The sequence below is a fragment of the Podarcis bocagei genome, assembly GCF_964188305.1.
Source record: "Podarcis bocagei genome assembly, chromosome: 7".
NCBI classification, from domain to species: Eukaryota; Metazoa; Chordata; class Lepidosauria; order Squamata; family Lacertidae; genus Podarcis; species Podarcis bocagei.
Window position 1 is genome coordinate 81,105,406 of NC_138132.1, and position 23,872 is coordinate 81,129,277.

General features: G+C 45.3%; 2 protein-coding genes and 1 long non-coding RNA gene across 4 annotated transcripts in view; all 3 read right to left on the bottom strand.

Annotated features, from left to right (window-relative positions):
• Window positions 1-3,699, bottom strand: part of ALDH4A1 (aldehyde dehydrogenase 4 family member A1) — a 29,333-nt gene extending 25,634 nt beyond the window's left edge. The window contains exons 1-2 of the mRNA XM_081203101.1: window positions 3,542-3,699; window positions 58-151 (exon numbers count right to left, since the gene is read on the bottom strand). Of these exons, the coding sequence (XP_081059227.1) occupies window positions 58-151; window positions 3,542-3,582 (135 nt within the window). The 5' untranslated portion in view covers window positions 3,583-3,699. The remainder of the gene's footprint in view (window positions 1-57; window positions 152-3,541) is intronic.
• Window positions 3,700-9,289: 5,590 nt separating this feature from the next.
• Window positions 9,290-15,045, bottom strand: LOC308592066. The gene is made up of 2 exons (XR_014010337.1): window positions 14,720-15,045; window positions 9,290-13,928 (listed from the first exon to the last, which is right to left on the bottom strand). It is a non-coding gene; the product is annotated as an uncharacterized lncRNA (long non-coding RNA).
• A 2,461-nt stretch (window positions 15,046-17,506) lies between these two features.
• The window catches only part of IFFO2 (intermediate filament family orphan 2), a 46,869-nt gene continuing 40,503 nt past the window's right edge, over window positions 17,507-23,872 (bottom strand). The window contains exons 6-9 of one of the 2 annotated variants that reach the window (XM_081203104.1): window positions 23,249-23,369; window positions 19,267-19,359; window positions 18,439-18,569; window positions 17,507-17,939 (exon numbers count right to left, since the gene is read on the bottom strand). In XM_081203104.1, the coding sequence (XP_081059230.1) occupies window positions 17,834-17,939; window positions 18,439-18,569; window positions 19,267-19,359; window positions 23,249-23,369 (451 nt within the window). In that variant the 3' untranslated portion in view covers window positions 17,507-17,833. Of the gene's footprint in view, window positions 17,943-18,438; window positions 18,570-19,266; window positions 19,360-23,248; window positions 23,370-23,872 lie in introns of both variants that reach the window. The other variant, XM_081203103.1, reaches the window with a different exon arrangement.

Consider the following 23,872-nt stretch of genomic DNA (forward strand, 5'->3'; position numbering starts at 1 on the left):
CAAGTGATGGTCAAGTTCAACAATGCCCAAAGTGCGTATATCTCCTCTATGCAGTACCTTCTGCAGAGCTGCTCGTTCGGGGCTGCCGGACTTGAATGCCAAAATGGGTTCGTTGGCCACCTCTGCAGTGGCTCGGTGCTGCCATCGCAACCTGGTAGCGGGGCAGGTAGGAGAAGGCAGAAAGAAAAGGGAGAAATGTTAGTTCACGGGTCCCTTTGGGAATTACCCCCTATTAAGCTGCTGGGTCCTTTTACAGAAAGGCCGTGGCAGATGACGGCTACAGAATGACATCCACAACAGCGCCATAGCTGTCAACTTACAGATTTGAAAATAAGGGACCAGCAGCCTCGAAAATAAGGGATTAGCAGCCAAAATAAGGGATTTTCCGAACACAGGTATGTTCAACTTCTGAGCCCCTCCGAGCCAAATGCAGAAAGCCCAGCCAGCAGCCAAACGAAGCCTCAAGCGGTGGTTCCCACAGCGCAGCAACCCGGCAAAGGGGATGCAGCAAGGAAAACCACTGTCACCTCTCCGCTGGGAAGCGCTGAGCAAAGGTGAGTCTCCAGGCAACGCGGCCGATTTGATCGGCACAAGGCATGCAAGCTCCACCCCCCAGTAGTTCTTAGACTCCTTATTGGGTGAGCAACGCAGCCAAGCAACACAGTTGGAGCCTCCCTCCTCCCTGGCCGGCAGGGAGGGAGGGAGAGGAGCTGCTTCCTTTGAAACCCGGGAAATTTAAGGGACATCATCAATAAGGGACAGCAGCGGGACACAGCGCTGGGATAAGGGACTTTCCCACCAAATATGGGACGGTTGACAGCTATGAACAGCGCTAGCAAAAGATCTTGTTACAGAGACGCTGCCATTGCCAACACAGCCTGCCCAATGTTTTGGCCTTCAGTCCAAAGTTCAACAGTTTGCTCAGCAGACTGTAGCTGGACCTGTGCGTCTTGGTGCAAAGTTTGACATTCTTCTCCGCACCGGGCCGGCAAGCCAGCTCGAATTTTCTTTAAGAACTTTAGGGCAAGTGCAGTTGGAGAGACATGGGGAAAGCAGACCGGCTGCGTGTGTTTGCTTTCCTAAGATGGTGGCTTTGCCGGTCTGTTATCTCATGCAAGTGCTGATAAAATCCAAGCCCTCATTAGCTGCGATAAGGAAAGGAAAGGTGCGAGGCAGATAGAGATAACAGGACTGTGGGACTGTTGGAATTACCAGGAATCTATGTCAACGGGAGGCAAGAGATAGACTTCAGAATTAAGGCCCTCTGGATGTTGCTGAACTACAACTCCCGGCAGACCCAGCAAGCATAGCCAGCAGCGGTGGGAGTTCTAGTTCAGCTGCATCTGAAAGGGGCATAGTAGAAGGTCCCAGATTCAATAACTAGCATCTCTAGCTAGGGCTGGGATTCCCCCTGCCTGAAACCCTGGAGAGTGGCTGCCAGTCAGAGTAGACAGCACTGAACTAAATGGACAAATGATTTGAGTTGGTAAGACCACACCAAAATTGTGATGTTTCCATTTGGCCAAGTCTGCCAAAGCTGAATGGGAACTATCGCCCTGTTGCTATCTTTTTAAATATTTTATTTCATTTTTATTTCAGTCTGAATTTTAAAAAACAACAACACAAGTGCGTCTTTTTAAAAATCACGTGTTGGTTTTACCACCTCAAGGACCTGATCGCCTTAGGGTGAAGGTTGGGTAATTAAAAATAATTTGGAATTTAGCAGTAAAGCCTGGGATCAGCATTTTAATTTAAAGCCTATAAATAATTCTTTTCCAAATAAAGTTAAGGCAAACACTCTGAAGGGCAAAAATGCAGAAGTTCTCCTCCTGCAGTTTAATATTTAAGAGCTCGAATCATCTTTTAACCTCCCACTGAAGTTCTTTTGCTGGTGGGGGGGGGGGAGAGAAAGAAAAAATTCCACTTGCTGACGACAGGCCAGAAAATTTCATCAGAGCAGCCACCCAACCTTTGTCAAAGTTCTTGCCTTGAAGCTCCTTGCAAAATCTTTGACTGCCTAGGGAGAGAGGGAAAGACACCTAAGAACCCCTCCCCCAGGTCTGTTTTTTTCCAGGTTATCTGAATTTGGGGAAATTGCTCTTTTCGGGCATGGTCAAAGTCTCAGAAAGCGAAAGGCTTCTGGAGATAAAAAGAGAGGAAAACGGGTGCCTGTCCCGGGAAATAAATACTATGGGTTAGTTTTACCCAGATTAGACCTACTGAAATTAATGTTCTCAAGTTTACCAATGTCCATTAAGTTTAATGAGTTTACTCAAAGGAGGGTTAATGTTAGATACAGCTCAATAAATACAGCTCTCGATCCCCTGCTACCACCCACCAATAGAATGTTTACTGACAGTTTGAAATTGCAAATCCTTAAAACAGCACAAGAGAGTAAGATCCAGGAGACAGAAAGAGATCATGGCTGAAATCCTAACCATGTATACATAAACGTCCCATTGAATTGAATGGAGCATAACTCACAGGTTAATTGAAGTTAGGCTTGCAGACAAACTCTGGAAGGGGCCCTTACGTCAGGAATCAGTAGAAGGGGGCTATTCATTGAGGAATGAATAGAAAAGTAATTCCTGGGGAGGCTTCTAGGAGGTTCCCTACCTCCCCCCAAAAAGTAGAAGGGACTGCCCAGTTTTGATCTTCGTTTACTGGAGGGGTACTTTTGCAGGCAAGGAAGGAGGTTACTCCAGAGATACCCCTAGAACTAAGGGCTCCAGGCTCCCCACCACCATCCCGAAGGATGATCAGATAGTGGCAAGAAGACCTTCCTTTCAAAATGGGGGTGGGTCACTTTCAGACTTCTATAAGAGGGGCTTTGCAATATCCAATTTAAGCCAGCCAGGAAACTACAACTAATCCAGAATGCGACAGCTAGACTGGTGACTGGGAGCAGCCGCTGAGACCATATAACACCAGTCTTGAAAGACCTACACTGGCTCCCAGTACGTTTCCGAGCACAATTCAAAGTGTTGGTGCTGACCTTTAAAGCCCTAAATGGCCTCAGTCCAGTATACCTGAAGGAGCATCTCCACCTCCATCGTTCTGCCTGGACACTGAGGTCCAGCGCCGAGGGCCTTCTGGCAGTTCCCTCACTGTGAGAAGCCAAGTTACATGAAACCAGGCAGAGGGCCTTCTCGGTAGTGGCACCCGCCCTGTGGAACGCCCTCCCACCAGATGTCAAAGAGAAAAACAACTACCAGACTTCTAGAAGACATCTGAAGGCAGCCCTGTTTAGGGAAGCTTTTAATGTTTAATAGGTTATTGTATTTTAATATTCTGTTGAAAGCCGCCCAGGGTGGCTGGGGAAACTCAGCCAGATGGGCGGGGTATAAATAATAAACTACTACTACCATTATTATTATTATTATTATTATTATTATTATTATTATTATTATATACAGGAGCACATGGGGTGGTTTCAGCCTGACTGCCCCACACTTGGAAAATTGGGATTCAAGACAGGAAAGAGAAGATTTGCCCCCCTCCCCAAATAGTCTCCCCTTCGCCCCCAGTAATCCAAACTCACCCCACCCTGGGTAGCGTTCTCTGTAACAGAGGAAGCAGCATCCTACGTATATACACTGTATATCTTTCTCTCTTTAGAGGCTTTGCAAAAAGGAATCCCAAACTGGGAGCAAAGCACGCATGGAAAGGGGTAACCCCTCCCTGTTCCTTAATTTGGAATGGACCATTCTCTTAGCAATGCGGGGGGATATCTACACCCCCCCCCGAGAATTACAACCCATTACGCATTGCTACAGAACATAGCTCCGAAAGCATTTATTGTTATATGTATTTTCTCAGCAGAGTTCAGCCCCAAATATCCCTAGCTGAAACTATCTATATTTAGATTCTTCCTTTGCCCCCCCCAAAGAAAGGCAAAGTAGGCTAACCCAATGCTCTTCGGAAAACGGGGAGGGAGCCGCGGGAACCAACCAGAAGGCGGCACCGCAGATTTCCGACCAATCAGACGCCGGCTTCAAGTTGCAACCTTTAAATGAGAGAGGAAAAGGGGAAACGCAGCAAAGCTCTCTTAAAGAGGGAATCAGCTATGAAAGCGGGTGTGGAATTGTGGGGGGCAAACTAAGGAATCCTGCAGCATTTCCAATGCATTCACAAAGGGTTGGATATCGGCCCCAGACCCAGGCAAGCATTTTCCCTTAGTCTGCGGCAGCTGGACCACAGGCAGAAATGCAACTGGTGCAGCTGTCCGTGCTATGAAGATGCATCTAGAGCAGGGGTCAGCAAAACTTTTCAGCAGGGGGCCGGTCCACCGGCCCTCAGACCTTGTGGGGGGTGGACTATATTTTTTGGGGGGATGAACGAATTCCTATGGCCCACAAATAACTCAGAGATGCATTTTTAATAAAAGGGCACATTCTACTCATGTAAAAACACACAGATTCCTGGACTGTCCACAGGCCAGATTTAGAAGACGATTGGCCCGGATCCGGCCCCCGGTCCTTAGTTTGCCTACTGTATTAAACGTAAATCTGCCCTTATTCCCTTATGGGGGACACAAGAGCCCTTATAGAGTCCTTTGCAGGTTCTTCATAGGTCGGAGAAAATAACAGAGGCCAACCAGAGAATATTGAGAAGCAAAGCAGCTAGTAAGCCTGATCTTTATTGAACTGTTGCAACAGGCTGCCCTCTTCACACGCCGGAGAAGGAGGAGGACCCAAAACAAAGGTGTGTCCGCCCTTATATAGACATTTTAAATTGTCCCCCTTGGAGTCCAAGACCACCCCCAGAAACATCATACCTACATCACAGAAAGGGTGGTCTACAGCAGAAATCTGAGTGCGTTGTTTACCTCCTGTTTGGCAGGTTATCTATTAATGCTTACTTGATTGGATACTCTGGGGAGCCTGGCCAGTCTTTTGTAATGACAAATACTTAGTTCCTGAGCCAGGACATAGGCTCACCCTATTCATACACAAACATACTCTTAAGACAGGATTTGTGAACAAAAAGACAATGGGGAGGCTGCACCACCTCCTCCCTCCTTGCAGAGAAAACATTTGAAAATGGTTTCAGGGTGGTCCTCCTGTGCTGCTCCAGACATGTGGTCCACACATCCATGTATGCGCTTGGTTGGTACATTTATGAACATTTATTATAGATATAAGACCTTAAATTTTTTATTTCACTACCCATGCAGCCTTTCTCAACCTTGAGTCCTCAGATGTTTTTGGCCTACAACTCCCATCATCCCTGACCACTGGTCCTGTGAGCTAGGGATCATGGGAGTTGTAGGCCAAAAACATCTGGGGTTGAGAACCACTGATAGAGGGAAGAGCTTTCTCTGTGGGATATCTGCCAGGTATTGGTGGAGAACATAAAAAGAGCCCTGCTGGATCAGGCAGCAGCGTAACGTGGGTTGTCAGCACCCGGGGCAAGGCAAGTAACTTGCGCCCCCTGACCCGGGGCAAGGCAAGTAATTTGCGCCCCCTAACCTGCCACCGCTGCCAGCTTCTTCTTGCTGCTGCCTGGGCTGGTCTGGTGTGGTTCTCTCCCGCGCTCAGCGCTGCGCTGGGCGGCCGCTGCACTGTCCCTCCCCCAGATAGTCCCTCGCTCTCTCTCTGCACCGCACGCCTGGAACCCACCCTCTCCACAGTGGGCGGCGACCCAGCGGCTCGGATCGGATTCGCACAGCCAGCACTGCAGTGAGAGTGAGTGAGTGAGCCAGGTAGGGGCAGAGAGCTGCGAGTGCAAGCGCGCCCCCCCCAGATGTTGCGCCCGGTGCGGCTGGCCCCCCCTGCACCCCCCACGCTACGCCACTGGGATCAGGGCAAAGGCCCATCCAATCCAGCATCCTGTTCTCACTGTGGCCAACCAGATAGATGCCCAAAGGGAAGTCTGAGAGCAGGATCTGAGCCCAAGAGCCCTCTCTCCTCCTGTGATCTCCAGCAACTACAGTGCAGTTGGGTCAAGAGCTCTTGAGTCGTCATGGGCAGGTTCTACCTCCTGTTAAGAAAGGTGCCAGGGGCCTTGAAATATTAGTCGCTGCGAATCACAAGCAGGGCTGCTAGTGGTGATGGCCATGTTCTACCATCTCTGCCATTGGTGGCAGCGTGCCTCTTGCAAGAAAACTGGGGTTGGCTTTTGCAGGCCAACTCCCCATCAAGGGACTTCGGGTCCCCTGAGGTCTGCTATCAGTCAGAGATACAAATGGAGGAAGCAAGGAAAGCTGTTGATCTTTATTGGCCTCTTGCAACAGTGTCCCCCGCCCCCCTCGCTTGCAAGAAGGCAAGGAGCCCAGAACAAAAGAATGTTAAAAATTCCAAACACCTAAATGGCCATCTCCTTCTCTACAGAGCCTTCTGTGTGCTGAAATCAGCAGAGGGGGCCTCTCTTGGTAGTTCCTCTGCCCTCAGAAGCTCAGGGGGGTGGCCAGCCCAGGAGAGGGCATTCTCAGTGGCACCTTCTGAATTGTGGAACTCCCACCCCACAGAGGTCCATCAGGTACTTTCATTTTGCAGCTTTTGTTGTACTCTGAAGACACACTTCTTTGCCTTGGCCTTTTGACACATGAGATGTGTTTTCGGAATGCAGCCCGTTATTTGTTTTAACCATTGTTAATGCTGAATTAGGGATGTGGGTGGCACTGTGGTCTAAACCACAGAGCCTAGGGCTTGCCGATCAGAAGGTCGGTGGTTCAAATTCCCCGACGGGGTGAGCTCCCATTGCTCGGTCCCTGCTCCTGCCAACCTTGCAGTTTGAAAGCACATCAAGTGTAAGTAGATAAATGGGTACCGCTGCAGCAGGAAGGAAAATGGCATTTCCGTGCGCTGCTTTGGTTAGCCAGAAGCGACTTAGTCATGCTGGCCACATGATCCGGAAGTTGTACACTGGCTCCCTCGGCCAATTAAGAGATATGAGCGCGTAACCCCAGAGTCATCCGCGACTGGACCTAACGGTCAGGGGTCCCTTTACCTTTAATGCTGAATTTTAAGGTTGTTCTAGCCCACCCTGGGGACCTGTTGGCAAAGGGCAGGTAATAAATGAAATAATATTTTCAAGAAATGTGTTGTTTTTTTAAAAAACTAATTCTGTTTTAAATGAAGTAGTGGAGGCTGAGCAACAAGGAAAGGTTCTCTCGGCACACAGATCTATCCAGACAGACCATTATCAGCATTACCTTGAAGTGAGCTATTATTAGCATTCTAAGGCTATAAGTAGAAAACAGGGGTAACAGAACACCACATGATCAATGGGCCTGCTGGAAGTACCAGGAGAAAGTTATATGCAAGTTTCACTTAAACAAAAGAAAAAAGCCTAATGCCACAGTGACTGAATACAAGAGGCTTGACGCAGGTGGCACTGTGGCCTCTTGGGCTTGCTGATCGGAAGGTCGCAGTTCAAATCTGTGCAACAAGGTGAGCTCCCGTTCCTCTGTCCCAGCTTCTGCCAATCTAGCAGTTTGAAAGCACACTAGTGCAAGTAGATAAATAGGTACCGCTGCAGCAGGAAGGTAAATGTCGTTTCCATGTGCTCTGGCTTCCATCATGGTGTTTCGTGACCGGGAAACCTGTCTGTGGACAAACGCCAGCTCCCTCGGCCTGAAAGTGAGATGAGTACCACAACCCCTTAGTCTCCTTTGACTGGACTTAACCATCCAGGGGTCCTTTACCTTTTTACCTTACAAGAGGCTTGAGGGAGAATTGTCCAGTTTTGCAGGATCCTGAGCTCATAAGGGGCATGTCTTCACAGGCTTCACCTAAGTTGGAAAGAGTTGGTGCAGATCAGTCACTACCAACCTGGTGCCCTCCAGGTGCTTTGAACTGTAATTCCCATCAGCACTGGCTGAGGCTGATGGGAGAATTAGTCCAAAACACTTACAAGGCACCAGGTTGTGTGACACAGAGGATTAACTACAGCCTTGTTCTGTAGCAGCAACATGGGCTTGCTACTATTTGCAGCGTGGAACACTCCATTCCAGGTTCTTGCCAGTCTTACGCTCTTCCAGGACACTCCATTCCATCCCCCAACTTTCTGATCCCTACTCCCCAGACAGGCACTCAGTGGTCTGTGACCACTGAGCATGCTCAGTCTTCACTGGACTAAATTAAGGGTGGGGAACCTCAGGTCCAGGAGCTGAATGAGATCCAAGCCTCAAGCCAAACCATCCCCCAACTCCAACCCTTCTCTATAGCCACTTCCTTGAGAGCTTTTGGACGCGGGTGGCGCTGTGGGTTTAACCACAGAGCCTAGGACTTGCAGATCAGAAGGTCGGTGGTTCAAATCCTTGTGACAGGGTGAGCTCCCGTTGCTTGGTCCCTGTTCCTGCCAACCTAGCAGTTCGAAAGCACGTCAAAGTGCAAGTAGATAAATAGGTACCGCTCTGGCAGGAAGGTAAACGGTGTTTTCTAGATCAAGGGAAGTAATAGTGCCACTGTATTCTGCTCTGGTCAGACCTCACCTGGAGTACTGTGTCCAGTTCTGGGCACCACAGTTCAAGAAGGACACTGACAAACTGGAACGTGTCCAGAGGAAGGCAACCAAAATGGTCAAAGGCCTGGAAACGATGCCTTATGAGGAACGGCTAAGGGAGCTGGGCATGTTTAGCCTGGAGAAGAGGAGGTTAAGGGTTGATATGATAGCCATGTTCAAATATATAAAAGGATGTCACATAGAGGAGGGAGAAAGGTTGTTTTCTGCTGCTCCAGAGAAGTGGACACAGAGCAATGGATCCAAACTACAAGAAAGAAGATTCCACCTAAACATTAGGAAGAACTTCCTGACAGTAAGAGCTGTTCGACAGTGGAATTTGCTGCCAAGGAGTGTGGTGGAGTCTCCTTCTTTGGAGATCTTTAAGCAGAGGCTTGACAACCATATGTCAGGAGTGCTCTGATGGTGTTTCCTGCTTGGCAGGGGGTTGGACTCGATGGCCCTTGTGGTCTCTTCCAACTCTATGATTCTATGATTCCATGCGCTGCTCTGGTTCCCCAGAAGCAGCTTAGTCATGCTGGCCACATGACCCAGAAGCTGTACGCTGGCTCCCTCGGCTAATAAAGCGAGATGAGCGCCGCAACCCCAGAGTCAGTCACGACTGGACCTAATGGTTGGGGTCCCTTTACCTTTTTACCTGAGAGCTTTTGCCTGGAAAAAGGAGGGTGTGTGTATGAGAGGGACATGCAAACCTGATTTCTGCCTGGATGAAATGTAACAAAAGGGGGCAGTCACCCCCACTGCCCCACCCATTCTGCTACTGGTTCCGCCCACCATTGCTGTGCTGCCCAGCCCTGCAGAAAAAGATAGACACACACGAAACTTTCAATAACCAGGAAGTTTGGCGTTTATTGTAAGGGTTTTTTTTTCCTTTTAAACAAAGAATTACCAGAACCCGTTTTCCCCACCAACAAGCTTCAGGTACATCCCTGATTCACAGAGAAGCCCGTTTGGTATGTGAAAGAAAGGGAAGGGAAGGGAAGGGGAGGAGATTATTCAAAACCAAAACATTTGCTAGAAAGAACTTGAGAACTGAAGGATGAACCATGTTTCAGAGCTCCTCTCCTAGAAGCAGGACCAGCAGCACAGGGCAGTTCAAGCAGAGATGGATGGGATTCGTGGGTGTGCTTCCTTTTCCAAAAGAGGAAAAGTCCCCACAGTGCTTTGGGACATCAGATTGGATGTGTAAGGTGGGAGCTTTTTGGCACTCATGAATGCATGGCAGCAATCCACTTGGAGCATGGAAGTGCCAGGATTGCTCACACAATTTCTGGGTGCCCTATCCAAAATGAAAGTTTCTGAACCATCAATAAAACACAGGCTCATGTGAGGCTGTGCTACAGATGAGGAACAGGGAAATCCCACTTTGATGGGGGGTGGGAGGCATATGCTTCTGGAGTAAGCTTAAGAAATGGTTAACCCTTGGACCTTTCTCCCAATTAGAGCACAAATACATTACATCTGGTTATCCCCACTCCCTTAAAATGCTAATATACAGAATATAAAGCACAATATGTACAACACAGTAAACAGTTTCTTTCCCCATCCCACACTCGTTAAGTAGTCAGGTTTTTTTGCGGTTGGAAAGGAAATACTTCAGCAACTTCAGTCATAAAGAGAAAGGCGGCGGCAGCGGGGTTAATCCAATTACCCTTTTGGCCCCAAAATAGAGCCACCTTAAAAAAAATAATTAAAAAAACCACAGGATACCAGCATTTGGAGGACGTTATAAATTTCTTATAGCTTATACATTCCTTATAGCGAAAGTCATAAAACAATCTATGCCCACATTACTGCTCACAAACTTCTCTGCTGCATTATTATTTTTTAGGCAACAGTGCAAATTCAGAATTTGCAAGGGGACAGAGGGGCCTTGTGGTCCCTTTGATGGAGGAACATCAGCCATCAGTTGCAAACAAAAAACCAACAAGCCAACCAACAGCAGACAACACCCAAGCCCTTGTACCCAAGTTTCTGCAAGACAGCCAGCCGAGCAGCTATTTTGCACCATGCAATTCCTATGACACCACCTGGCAAGAACAACAGGGCCTCTATTTTAGAACTTACCTTGCCTAATAAAGTGCAGTTTGTGGATTTCTAAAAGCAGCTCTGCAAGATACATTCACAAAAAAGTTACCAGCTCACAGAAGATTTCAGTAGTCCGCCTGCCTTCTCACAACACATCCCCTATGTCAGTCATTTAGGGGCCTAAGGTGGAAAAAAATAAGGCCTCTGCTTTGGTACAGCTTTTTATCTGCAACTAATTATACACATGACAGGTTACCTACAAGCCTGTTGGAGCTATGAAGGGTGTGAAATGCTAATAAGCTCTTTGAAAATAGCAAAAACACCAACCAAAACTTTTGTGTCTCCACTTTTTCAGAACAGGAGAGGCTATATAACAAAGGATGGCTGAAATCTCCAAACCAGACACAAATGCTGAGAATTGCCATTTTCAAAGCAGGCTGCTTAAAAAGTGGTCTTGTTTTGGCTCTCCTGCCAAGATGGATCAAGGCCCTTCCTTTTCTACATCTCTCACAAAGAGTCAGAGTCAGCAAAGGATGGAGGCACAGAGCTTGGCAGACAGAAGCTTTCAAGTTCACCTCTGTAAATTATCTGGAAAACTGGTCTGAAAACCTACCAGGAGGGAAAAGTTGAGTTTGTGCTATTGACCATCTGGAGCAGCAAGTTTTATAGAGGCAGGCAAACAGTCTGCAGCAGCATGACTGTGTTTTGAAACCTGCATCCTCTTCCAGTCTGCTTCCGAGAGAGACACAACAATCAAGTAATCTGTTGTGGAAACTCTGGCACTGACACATGACATGAATGTTGCAAGGCTAGAATGGCTCTCTCATCAATTTATGCTCAATGTGTTTGAAGGGATGGAGGAGCCAATGCAAGGCAGAGAGACTCCTGCATACACCAGGAGCATGCCTAGGGCTCTGGAGGGAAATCCATACAATCATTTTTGCAGGTGGAAGCACCTTCCAGAAACTATCTGCTTGTTGCTGCAGATATTGTTGGAAACAAAGGCAGACAACATCTTTGCTATTATTAATCTTCCATCCAGAGTACTGGCTGGGCAAATCAGCTAGTTATATTTTTGATACAGTGAAAATTTGGGACATTGAACTTTGCTGTTTTTGACCGCCAAGCCAAGCTGCAATAGGTAGCAAAGTGCTAAGTCAGGTACAACCTTCCTAAAACACTGAATTCTTTTTGTGAGCACCATTGTCCTGGGCCAACTCAAAAATGAAGTGGTGAGAGGATAAGCAGCCACCCACCCACCGCACAGGTTCCCATCATTCAGATTCTAATTTGCTACAACCATCCTTCCCCCTCTGATACATTTTGAGTATGGGAGCTAGCCAGGAATGGTGTTGAGTACAGGAATCCTTTGGGTTGGAGCCAAATCAGCTTTACTCAGAGTAGACCCACTGAAATCAACAGTTCATGTCCCATTATCTTCATGCAGAACTAACATTAGATAAGCCCTCTTGAGATTTGAGCGTTACTTCGTGTTATGCAGAAAACTGATTTTGACCCATTTCTTTGTGTATGTGTGTGTTTGTGTACACACATGCACACAAATAATTCAGATTGAATAATAATAATAATAATAATAATAATAATAATAATAATAATAATAATAATGCCACATCCTTACCTCCATTTCAGTTCCCACATGGGGAAATCTAGAAGGGTTTGTTTCTTGAATAATGCATGTGGAGCGACTGACAGGAGGTTTGCTCTCTGTTTTCCCTCTAGTGAGAGGCAAAAACCTTGGAGAGTCCTGACTGAAGGGTGGTGAGCGTGTTTTTCAGCTATTGCAGTTTGTTACATGGCTTCCCCCAAATGCTGCCAAACAACAGTTATGATGTCTGAACTTAACACCTTTAAAAATACAGCCATCCCCTTTGAAGAGTACACATTTAAGCCAAGTGAATTTCATTAGGGGGTGGTTTTCCTTTTTGTCCTTGGCATTCATCTTCAAAGCAGCTTTGCGTACTTGTTCACTGCCTGAGCCAAGATGTAGTAATAAAACACTGGGAATAATTCAACATTATTGTTCTTTGGACAATTTTTTCTAAAACAACAACAACAACAACATGCATCCATAAAGCAGGCACAAGGCCCGTCTATTGAATTCGCCTATTCTTTTTTTTTTTTTTTTTTTACAAACCCAGTTTGCTTAGGAATCTTGACAGATCTTCATCCTCTCACTAACAAGTAAAGGAAATTAGCCGGCTTAAAAAATCCCTTAAAAACCCACAAGAAAATAAGATTCCCACCCCCACTCCCACCCAATTGTAATTCATTTTTTTAAAAAGTGTCAATATGACACTGCCTCAAGAATAGAAAATAAAGTATTTACAGCTTTACAGAAGGGGGGTGGGAGAAACGAAGTCATCACAATTCACGTCCAGCATTTTCACATTTTTTTTCCTGACAAGCTTTAAATCTGGTTGCTACGGACGGACAAGACTAAATGCAAATCTAGAGGTGCCACTGTCTACTAAAGCCAGCAGCATTGACTGAAAGAAATGCAATACGAAGGAAACTGTACTGTTAAGGGACTGATCCATTCACGAACTCACCCTGATGCTCCCTCAGATATAATAAAACCTCATATTCAAAATGTGAAGAGAAATTTTTAAATTCAGGTTGCATATGATAAAAAAGATACCAACCACCACCTTAACCACTACTATTCTGTTCTACCATTATTCTTACACAGGTAATCCCCACCTACCTCTAACACATACAAATAATAATTGCTTACTTGAGTACCCACCTAGTCATTACAAAATGAACCATTTTGTTGATGCCCTCTGTGTTGACCACTGAAACCTCATCCCCCTACCCACTTATACAACCATACAAGAACCAGTTCCCCCTGCCCATGCCTACCCACTACACTCTACCTTGAGCATGCCAGCCATTAAAAGCAAACACATTGACACATGCTCTTAAAGTTTAAAACACACCCCTCCCCCCAAAGAAGATTAGCAGCAATGAAGTTGGATGGCCTTAAGTAAAAACCGCTCAAATTCTCAGTTTCAGAAATAGTAAATCCTACAATTTCTGGGCAACTGAAGTTTTGCAGGTACACATACAACCTGCACTCAGGAGCTGCCAGATTGGGTAGACGGGTCTCCCAGTGTCTGGAGAAACTGCAGAGCGAAAGAGCCAACATTCAATGCTGGCTTCGGGACCCTGAGATGCTATTTATGAAAGTGCCAATGCCCAACCCTTTGGAAAGGACAGGGCTGCTGGTCTCCCCTCCACACCCCCCCCCCAAAAAAAAGCTGCAAAACTCACAGTCAGAAAAGGGTACAGCTTTGGATAGAAATGGGGTGAAAAGAATAAGGGCTTAGGAATGAGATTCCTTTTCCAAAGCAGAGAGAGAAAGCGATGAAGCGCTTGACCAAAAGTTGCAAAAACAAGCTTTTTAAGGGTCGCTAAGCAATGGGGCTTGATGGCTAACCTTGATGGCAGAAAGTGAAGAGGAATTAAAGAACCTTTTAATGAGGGTGAAAGAAGAGAGCGCAAAATATGGTCTGAAGCTCAACATCAAAAAAACGAAGATCATGGCCACTGGTTCCATCACCTCCTGGCAAATAGAAGGGGAAGAAATGGAGGCAGTGAGAGATTTTACCTTCTTGGGCTCCATGATCAGTGCAGATGGTGACAGCAGTCACGAAATTAAAAGACGCCTGCTCCTTGGGAGAAAGGCGATGGCAAACCTAGACAACATCTTAAAAAGCAGAGACATCACCTTGCCAACAAAGGTCCGTATAGTAAAAGCCATGGTTTTCCCAGTAGTGATGTATGGAAGTGAGAGCTGGACCATAAAGAAGGCTGATCGCCGAAGAATTGATGCTTTTGAATTATGGTGCTGGAGGAGACTCTTGAGAGCCCCATGGACTGCAAGAAGATCAAACCTCTCCATTCTGAAGCAAATCAGCCCTGAGCGCTCACTGGAAGGACAGATCGTGAAGCTGAGGCTCCAATACTTTGGCCACCTCGTGAGAAGAGAAGAGTCCCTGGAAAAGACCCTGATGTTGGGAAAGATGGAGGGCACAAGGAGAAGGGGACGACAGAGAATGAGATGGTTGGATGGTGTTCTTGAAGCTACCAGCATGAGTTTGATCAAACTGCGGGAGGCAGTGGAGGACAGAAGTGCCTGGCGTGCTCTGGTCCATGGGGTCACGAAGAGTCGGACATGACTAAACGACTAAACAACAACAACAACAAGCAATGGGGCATAAAGCTACTAACCAGAAGCAGCAAACTTGAGTTTCAAAGCAGCAAATCAGGACGAACACAAAGTGTCCCTTTTTATATTGCATCTCCCACTCCCCCCTTTTTTTTGCATGGATGGGAATATAGTAAAGCTCCCCTTCTGAAGCCAAATACTTCCCCACCCAGAAGTGTCTCCTTCACAGGACAGACGTGTTACGTGTTCATCTGCCTAGGCACCAGCCATCACCTTCAGCAACCCAAAGCAGCAGCCAATGGGACAAGAAAGCACTCCGAAGACAGTGGTGGAAGGAGCCCATCAGCCACACAACAGCTTTTACTTTAAATTTTACTTTACTTTACTTTTTTTTAAAGTAAAAACTTTTTTGACCAGTGTGTTACTAAAGCACGGTTCTTTCCAACCTTACACGACGCAGTACTCTATGCAGTGGAGCCAGAACTCTTGGAAGAGACGGTGCCAGTAGAACCTAGTATTATCCTGCCTGAGGAAGTGTTGGCTGAAGTAACTCTAAATGAGGAAAAGGATAGGAGTCAACACTCAGGGAGGAGTCCTCATTCAGATAGGAGGAGCATGCAGTCCAATGGGAACAGAGAAACTACCTCAATCAAAAGTGCACGGAGCAAAACTTACATTGATGAGCCCATATCAGATCTTTTCCGCACTTATTCTCTCCAGAGTGACATAGAGGCACTCCCTCAGCATGAAACATCTCCCATTGAGGAAGATGAAGATGATCAAGACTGGGATGGAAAATGGAAATATAACAGTGATGTCTAAATTATGAGATCTATTAGAATTAGCTACTTTAAAAAAATGGTGCATATGTGACATGATTCAGGTCTGTACTGCTCCTTTTTGAAATTCTTCATCTAAATTAATGTTGTTAAAATAGCTAACCATTTCCCCCCTGACATTGCTGAAGGAAATGCTGTTGTACATACAGAGCAGATCAGAAACACATTGTGAAAGAGTGAGAGAAATTAAATTAACTATGACACTCAGAACCATTAATTAAATTGGTTTAAGTTTAAGGGCCATGTGAGGTTTGTGCATAAGGATTTATCGGAAACTCCTCATATCCTTCCTCCAAAAAGGTACCCCAAAAGGTCACATCTTTCCAGGTGGCATTCGATGAGATAAGATGCTGCCAGAAGGGAGGAAATAGCAACCATGCCAACCCTCCCAGTGCCTGCACATGAGCTTTGGCTCCCGGCCTGTGTCACCTTTGCTGGTGACACTTTAAATTTAACTTTACTTTACTTTAAAATTTCACAAACCTAAAATAGACCGGATACAATCTGTAGGCATGAGGGGAGAGGTTTCTTCTTCTAGGCATTTTGTGTCATTAAGAAGCGTTTTGCAGGAGAGATAAATATCTGACACCCACCCACACATAGAAGCTTTGCCAGAAGTGTGATTGTACCTCCAAATCTGGGCAGCATAAAATGATAACATGTTGGCAAAGAGCTACTCTTTTGTTCTGGATAACAGCAAGTGATCTGGACCAAGATGCTGGTTCATGGCACCAACACCAGCTGACTATCTGGCAAATAAACATCAGATGTTTGTGTTTAAGCCACCAAAGGATGGAGTGGGGGGGCTAGTCTCACTTGCTTTTCAGAAAAGCAAAGCACGTGACAGTTATACCTTAGTGCCAGACAATACAATACTGTACTCTTGTTTTTTGTTTTTTTTAATCCACATCTTGTAATACTTATTTTCAGTGTACAGTGGTACCTCAGGTTACATATGCTTCAGGTTACAGACTCCGCTAACCCAGAAATAGTACCTCGGGTTAAGAACTTTGCTTCAGGATGAGAACAGAAATCGTGCTGCTGCGGCACGGCGGCAGCAGGAGGCCCCATTAGCTAAAGTGGTGCTTCAGGTTAAGAACAGTTTCAGGTTAAGAACGGACCTCCAGAACAAATTAAGTACTTAACCCGAGGTACCACTGTACAGGTGCAGGACCTAACATGCTTCAAGACATCTAAAGCTGTGTTCTTTGCTGAGGGGTCTTGGGAAAGGTAATGCCGCTCACCCTATAATTTAGTTAACACTGATTCTGAGGATGGTGTGGAAAGCTATCACGCTCCAAGCTTCCGAGAGCAGCACAAAAATGCAGTCCTTCCTCAACAGTAACTTTTTGAGAGGAAATCATTTGATGGCTAAAGTACAAATGAAGGGGGAGGGTGAAGAAAAGAGGAAGGGAAGGGAGAAAAGTTTGGAACCAAAGGATCACTGGGAGCAGATGCAGCAGTAGGAAGCTCCCTTGGCCAAAACAAGCTCCACAAACAAGTAAAGGTGTGCAAAGTGAATGCTCAGCTTCCTTCCCAACAGGAGACAGAGAAGCCCAGCAGTGACCTAACATTCCATACAAATAAGGCGAACGCTTTGCTTGCTTGTTTTTGCATAGTAATTAAAAAACAGTGTTATTCCCACCCCATCAGACTTTTGCTATTCTTGCCTTGCCACCAAGCTTCTAATAGAGTTCTGGACCTCAGCAGAAAAGGTGTTGTGCAGGTCTCTGAAAGGATTCTCTCAAGCCACAATTCACATCCCTTCTAACTGCATGAGCCAAGAGCAGGTGTCATTAAAGGGCTAAGATTGGGAGGGGAGGACACTTTCAATCCTGTTCACGTAAGACACTTGTCCTCATTGCTGCTCAATGGTGTGATATTTGCTACTTAGTTGCCACGGGGCCTGCTCTGCCAATTTGCCCAGCACTTCAGTCCAGTGCTAAACTTCCATAGCAATTCATTCTTCTGCTACCAGAAGCTTATTTAGAATCATCATTTTTATATAAAAAGCACTATGATATTCCAGTGGAGCTCAAAGTGGCTCAGCTTGGGGCAAAGGCACAATTAAAATACCATATACACATACTTTTTCTTACAGAACTCCACATCTGTCATTTGTAGAACAGTAAATGTTTTTTACAGCACCAAATCCTTGGATGGGGTGGGAAAAAATACTAGATCAAGTCCTTGGCACCCCCAAGGCTAGGGGCCTTGAAGTCTCTGATCTCTCTGCATTTGTGAAATCTCTTCTTTTTCTGGGTTTTCTTTTTCTTCTCTCCTTGTGCCAGAACGTTCTGGTTATTTATCAGCTGACCATGGGCTCAACGTCTGCTTCTCTGTCAAACTCATCCTGAATTTCATCCGTGTTTCCTGAGTCGCTGCTGGCTACCGAACTGGGAGACGGGGAATTTCTGCTGACAAAAGGGGAGAGAGAGGAAGAGTGTGGTTAGGTCCATCCTCTTAAATAAGGCGTCTTTCCATGTTAAACAGCGGCAAAAGCATGTTCAAGTTGCATGGATGTAAAGTAGGGAAGTACTGGCTCCCCAGAATGCAAAGGGCAAGATGTTTGCTGCATTTCAGGCATCAACAGTTTTATAGTGACATGTAAAACCCTTCGCAGACATTGCAAAAAGTGAGATGACAATCGGAGAAGACAGCACCCTAGTGCTCTGGACCACTGGATGCCATAAAGTATTTGCCGCTCTTAAACAGTATTGCTGTTAAACTGGATTTTCAAGGTAAACAGTTATATCTTGGGGCCTGCTGTGTTTGGTACTTTCAGCGAAACCAGACACCTCAGAACAGTTAGTCTTCAGATTACTGAGTCCCTCCCAATACCTCTGAACGAAAGCTCTCCATCACCATCCCACTTGGGCAAATAAAAGTTCTCAGGTGTGGATTCCGTGTTACCTTTCAGCAGAGCCTTTAATGAGCCGCCGGCAAGTCTCCATTTGCACATCCAGGCCCCGTTTCATGCTGCACATTTCCATGTACTCGTGGAGGTGGCGATTCATGTCACTCTTGGCCGTGGCAAGCTCAAGCTGCACAGAAGGAGAGGGCCAAGTCAAGCAAAGCATGAGAACCACCTTGTGCCCTCCCTGCCCTCCTGCACATTTTGATGGAATGTCTATTACCACCTGCTGGCCTAAAGGCTGCTAACAGAAGTGAGCATCGCTATTTATAAGCTACCTCCTCATTTTTCTTGACAAAGGTCTGAGCTTATGATATACATAAATTCCAAAAGATTCAAGGCAAAGAAGTATCCCTTCACCAACAACATACACAAGCCCTCTCAAGTTGCACCCAACTCTTCCCTGATTTGCCTATCTGAAGTTTGCACACAAAAGCTCATACCAATAACTAACTTAGTTGGTCTCTAAGGTGCCACTGGAAGGAATTTTTTTTATTTTGTTTTGACTACGGCAGACCAACACGGCTACCTAACTGTAACTAGAACCTTTATTTCCTATTACCTTCTGTCATTCTGCCCACCCCAGAAAACTTTGCCCACCTTGTTTCTCTTCTCATGTCCAATTCAACCACACATAGCCCTCATTAGCAAAAAGAGATGGAGAAGGTAACTGCCTCGAAGGTTACCCCTCAGCAATAAGGCAAAAGCCTGACCATTTTGATCCATGACCAGCCTGTGGCTGCACATCAGATTTAATCATTTGCTGCCCTTAATTAAACACAACCAGGGCACGCAGACTAACAATTCTTAGGCTCCTCGTTCCTTACCTCAATCTGTCCTATCGTTTCTTGGTATTCTTTGTCCCTCGTTTTGAAGAAAGATTCTGTTTCATGGATCAGGTTGCCCAAGTTCTCCTCTTGCTATAAAATAAAGAAAACCAGGAAAAGGTGAGCAAGGAATTCTGTCACCCAGAACCAGCCAAAGAGCCAGGCAATACTGTAGATCCTATCCAGCTCAGTATTGTCTACAATGACTTGCAGTGGCTCTCCAAGATTTCAGGCCAGGATCTCTCCCAGGCCCTACCTGGAGATGCTCCAGATTGAACCTAGGACCTTCTCCATGCATTTAGTGTATTATGGTAACATTCAAGATCATCTGTTCTAAGATAATGTCCACTTGACAGAATTCAGCCTAGTAGAGCTTTACAGACAGAAGCCTGCAGTGCAGAAAAATGGTTCAGTTCTGGCTCCGTCTGGGGAGCTAGAGGCCTGGAGAGAGGGAGTTGCAGCACTCTGTGCTCAGCTCCCTGAGTCAATTAGCCTTTTATTCCCGATCTCGATCTACAAGGCAAATCTACCCTTTCGTTGTGTAATTTTCAGTTAGAAGGGATTTAAGCCTCTTAAAACCTTTAGAGCTGCAGCATGCTAGGCCTGAACTCTGTAATACTCCACTGATAGCTATACTTCTAACGCAGAGGCACATGGTTATATGCAAATAATCTGTCACTTAATTCCAGCCCATCACTAAAACTGCTTTATCGCCCTGGCAGTTGCAGCTCACTAGAAAGGCGCCTTCACAAACGTATGCCACATTTTGCAACTGTAGCACTTTGGTGTAATCTCACCGTTTTGCAGTGCACACCACCACAGTTCACAAAATGGTAAGGAACAACTTAACATGAGCTCCTGGCAGTCAGTATAAAGTGGATTGCTGAGGAGATGTGGCTGCTGCAGTGCCTTTCTAGCCAAGGAGACAAAGCTTCCTACCTCCCACCATCACCACCCTCTATCATGTTACTGAGAAAGGGAGGAATGGAGGTACACTGAGAATTTGACCATGAAAGGTCAGAGCTCTCCCAGTGTCAAGGCACTCAAGGCTCAAATGCATCATCAGAAAGGGACATCAGAAAGGTTTCTGAGCAGTACGTCTCCGAGTACGTTTCCAAGCACAATTCAAAGTGTTGGTGCTGACCTTTAAAGCCCTAAATGGCCTCGGTCCAGTATATCTGAAGGAGCGTCTCCACCCCCATCGTTCTACCCGGACACTGAGGTCCAGCTCTGAGGGCCTTCTGGCGGTTCCCTCACTGCAAGAAGCCAAGTTACAGGGAACCAGGCAGAGGGCCTTCTCAGTATTGGCACCATCCCTGTGGAATGCCCTCCCACCAGATGTCAAAGAGAACAACTACTACCAGACTTTTAGAAGACAGCTGAAGGCAGCCCTGCTTAGGGAAGCTTTTAATGTTTGATGTATTACAGTATTTTAATATTTTTTTGGAAGCCGCCCAGAGTGGCTGGGGATAATAATATTATTATTATTACACACCCATTAGACACAGAAACCTTTCTCTACAGACTTTATTGGGCAACAGGGACAGGATTCTGTTGCTCTACCCAAACAGTTCAGCAAGCACCAATGTAATAAGCAGCTCAAGGCTCTTCTGAACCAGGCATCCTAAAAAGAGAATTTGCAAACCAGTTGACTTGATGTCCTTGGAGAAAGATGTCTAGGCCATTCCATCATTCCCGTCCTCTCATTTTAGCTCAGTGTTTCTGAAATATGTCAGCTAAATCAAAGTCCCATTCATTAAAAACTAGTAAGACTTTGTTAACTGTGCCTAGCCTGCTTCCTTTGTGACTAACTTCCTGTGCTGCTGTGTTTCCTGTGTTTCAATCTCTCTGTTGTTGGCTTAAAAAAAATTGTTAAAATATTATCGGATATACAACAAGCCTACATTTTTAATACCAAAGCTTGGCCAGCTTCCTATGAAGTCCCTTCTCACTTTGCTCCAATGTTTAAGTGACTTCAGCTTTATTTCTCCAATATGGGACAAATCAAAATCAATTTCTACAGAATCACCAAGTGCCTATCAGTTTAAGAAATTTATGCTATGTTCCAGAAGTTGTCAACCACTTGTAAGTTGTTGATAAAAGGATAATTTAACATAGTAAAAATAAAGATTCTCAAATTCACAACCAGTGCTCTTGAGTCCTATATGATCTCATAGCCCCATGTTACTATAGTTGAAGGGAGATAAGTTAAGAGTTGCTTCCCCTCCTCCCCATTTTCTTTTTTACAAACACCACCATTATCATTTAACGAGACCTTCAGTGCCTGGCAACCAGTCACAAACATCATTTATAAACAGCCACTGCCTGCAGAAGACCATGTGATGGAAGGTTCAAGCCATCGGATCATGCGGCAACAGGAGGCTCCACATGAAAAAGAACCGCCATGTGATTCCAGAAACACAGCACAAAACTTAAGAATCCCCAGCAGAAAACCACACTAGTTTCTGGAGTTGTAGCCCATGCTAGACCCATTTAACTTGGTAGCCATGACAAACCTAGGTTCCATTAATTTCCAAGGGTCTGCTCTGAGTAGGCCCAATATAATGAGTATTAATTAATTAATTAAATTTGTATACTGCCCCTCGTCCGCAGACCTCAGGGCAGGTTCACAACATAAAAATACAATATAATAGGCCTGTGTGGTGCAGTAGAGTGTTAGACTAAGACAGAGCTTTCCAAACTGTGTGTTGTGACACGTTAGTGTGTCTTCTGCAATGTGTAGGAGTGTTAGTGAATGCTCCCCACGCTCCTGCCGGGGCTGGAAAAGGGTTAGCTTAACCTCTGGTTTGCTAGTAAAGCTGTATACTGTGTCATGAAATAATGCATGTCTAAAAAGTGTGTCACCAACATAAAAAGTTTGGAAAGCTCTGGACTGGGACCTGGGAGACCAGGGCTCATATTCCCACTTGCTCATGAATCTCGCTGGGTCTCACCTTGGTCTAGTCACTGCGCCTCTCAGCCTAAGCTATCTCACAGTGTTGCTGTGGGGATTAAATGAGAAGGGGGGAGAATCATGTATGTCCCTTTGACCTCCTTGGAGAAAAAGGTGGGATATAAATGCAGGGGGGAAAATATGAGTAATAAAAAAATAATGTTGGCTATAAACCATAATAGAGTCATATAAAAACAGTAAGAGAATTCTGATTGTCATACTCAGAGCAGGCCGACCAAAATCAATGGAGGAGGATTCAAAACTAACTTAAGTATACTGATTTCAATGCGTCTAATCAGAGTATTACATATGTCTAATGTTTTGGGGGTTTTTTACTGCAGTGCTAAAGACCATGAAACACTCCAACCATCTCACTGCCTGTCTTTTAGAGAGAAACTACATTGAAACCCCTGGGCTTGGAATAGTTCCCCCCCCCCTTTAGCATTTTAATTTTCTTCTCTTCTGCAACAGTTTTATATTGCCAACAATTAAAAAAATAGATTGTTTTAAAATTGTGTGCCACTAAGATACTTTAATAAAAAGGTGGGATACAAAAATTTTAATGTATAAAAAACATATGTATGCTAATATTAGACAAAATACACCATAAGGAACAATTAAGTTGTACCATAAGAAATACATGTGTGTTGAGATGGTGGGGAGCTGAAGGCGGGTGGAGAAAATATAAAAATGTAGCCAACACCATGACAAAGCTTTAAACTCCATGTTGGTTTTTTCCTGCACAACCAAAGGAGCCTCAACAACACAACTTCAGGTGCAGATCAAAAACAATCGCCTGTCAATTATACAGCAGCAAGTAAACCCATCTTTGCAAAAGTAGCCATTTTTATTCTCCAGCAGAGAGGATGTGCCAAATTCTAACACAATGGAGGCTTTTGAAAATTTGGATTTATGTTGTTGATAATAAAAAAATCATTACTTTTTAAAACCCTTCCAGAAATCAGTCACAACTTTACTTCTGAAGAAGCTAGAGAGCCATCCCACGAAGAGCCCAGATCCAAAACTCACCTCTCCCTGGAGCTCGATTGATGGGTTACAGTTGGTGAAGTCTTCCCAGAGGAGCAAAGTATCCTCATTCTCCTCCCACGTCAAACTGTCACAGTCATCATCAAAATCGAAGGTTTCACGCCTGACAGGGAAATATATATACATATATTTTCATTAAAAATCCTTGTAATCCTTCTTCAAAACAAGCTTAGGAGACGGTATTAGCGCTAGAACACACACATAAAGGCATAGGATTTTGATGTGGCTATCTCGCCCTCTGCTGAAAAGAGGCTCCACATCTGCCTTTTATTCTGCTGCAGGATAGACAGACTTGAAATTCCAAGCTAATCTTAGTGTGACAGTTCAGCTGTTCCCCTCCAGGTGGTGCTGCACATCAAAACAACAGTCCAGAGCTTTACACAAAGGTTCTAGTGTCCGAATTAAAAGGATTTCTGCCTATCACTAACAAAAGATACAAAATGCCCAAGACGTACACATGTAATTAAAAAGTCATGCTTTAAAGCAGTGAAAGGATGGGCAGTTTCACTAACCACCTATGATCATTGCTCTGTGCTGCTTTAGTTTCATATGCCGTACAACAGGGGTCGGCAAAAAATTTTAGCCGCAGGCCGGTCCACTGTCCCT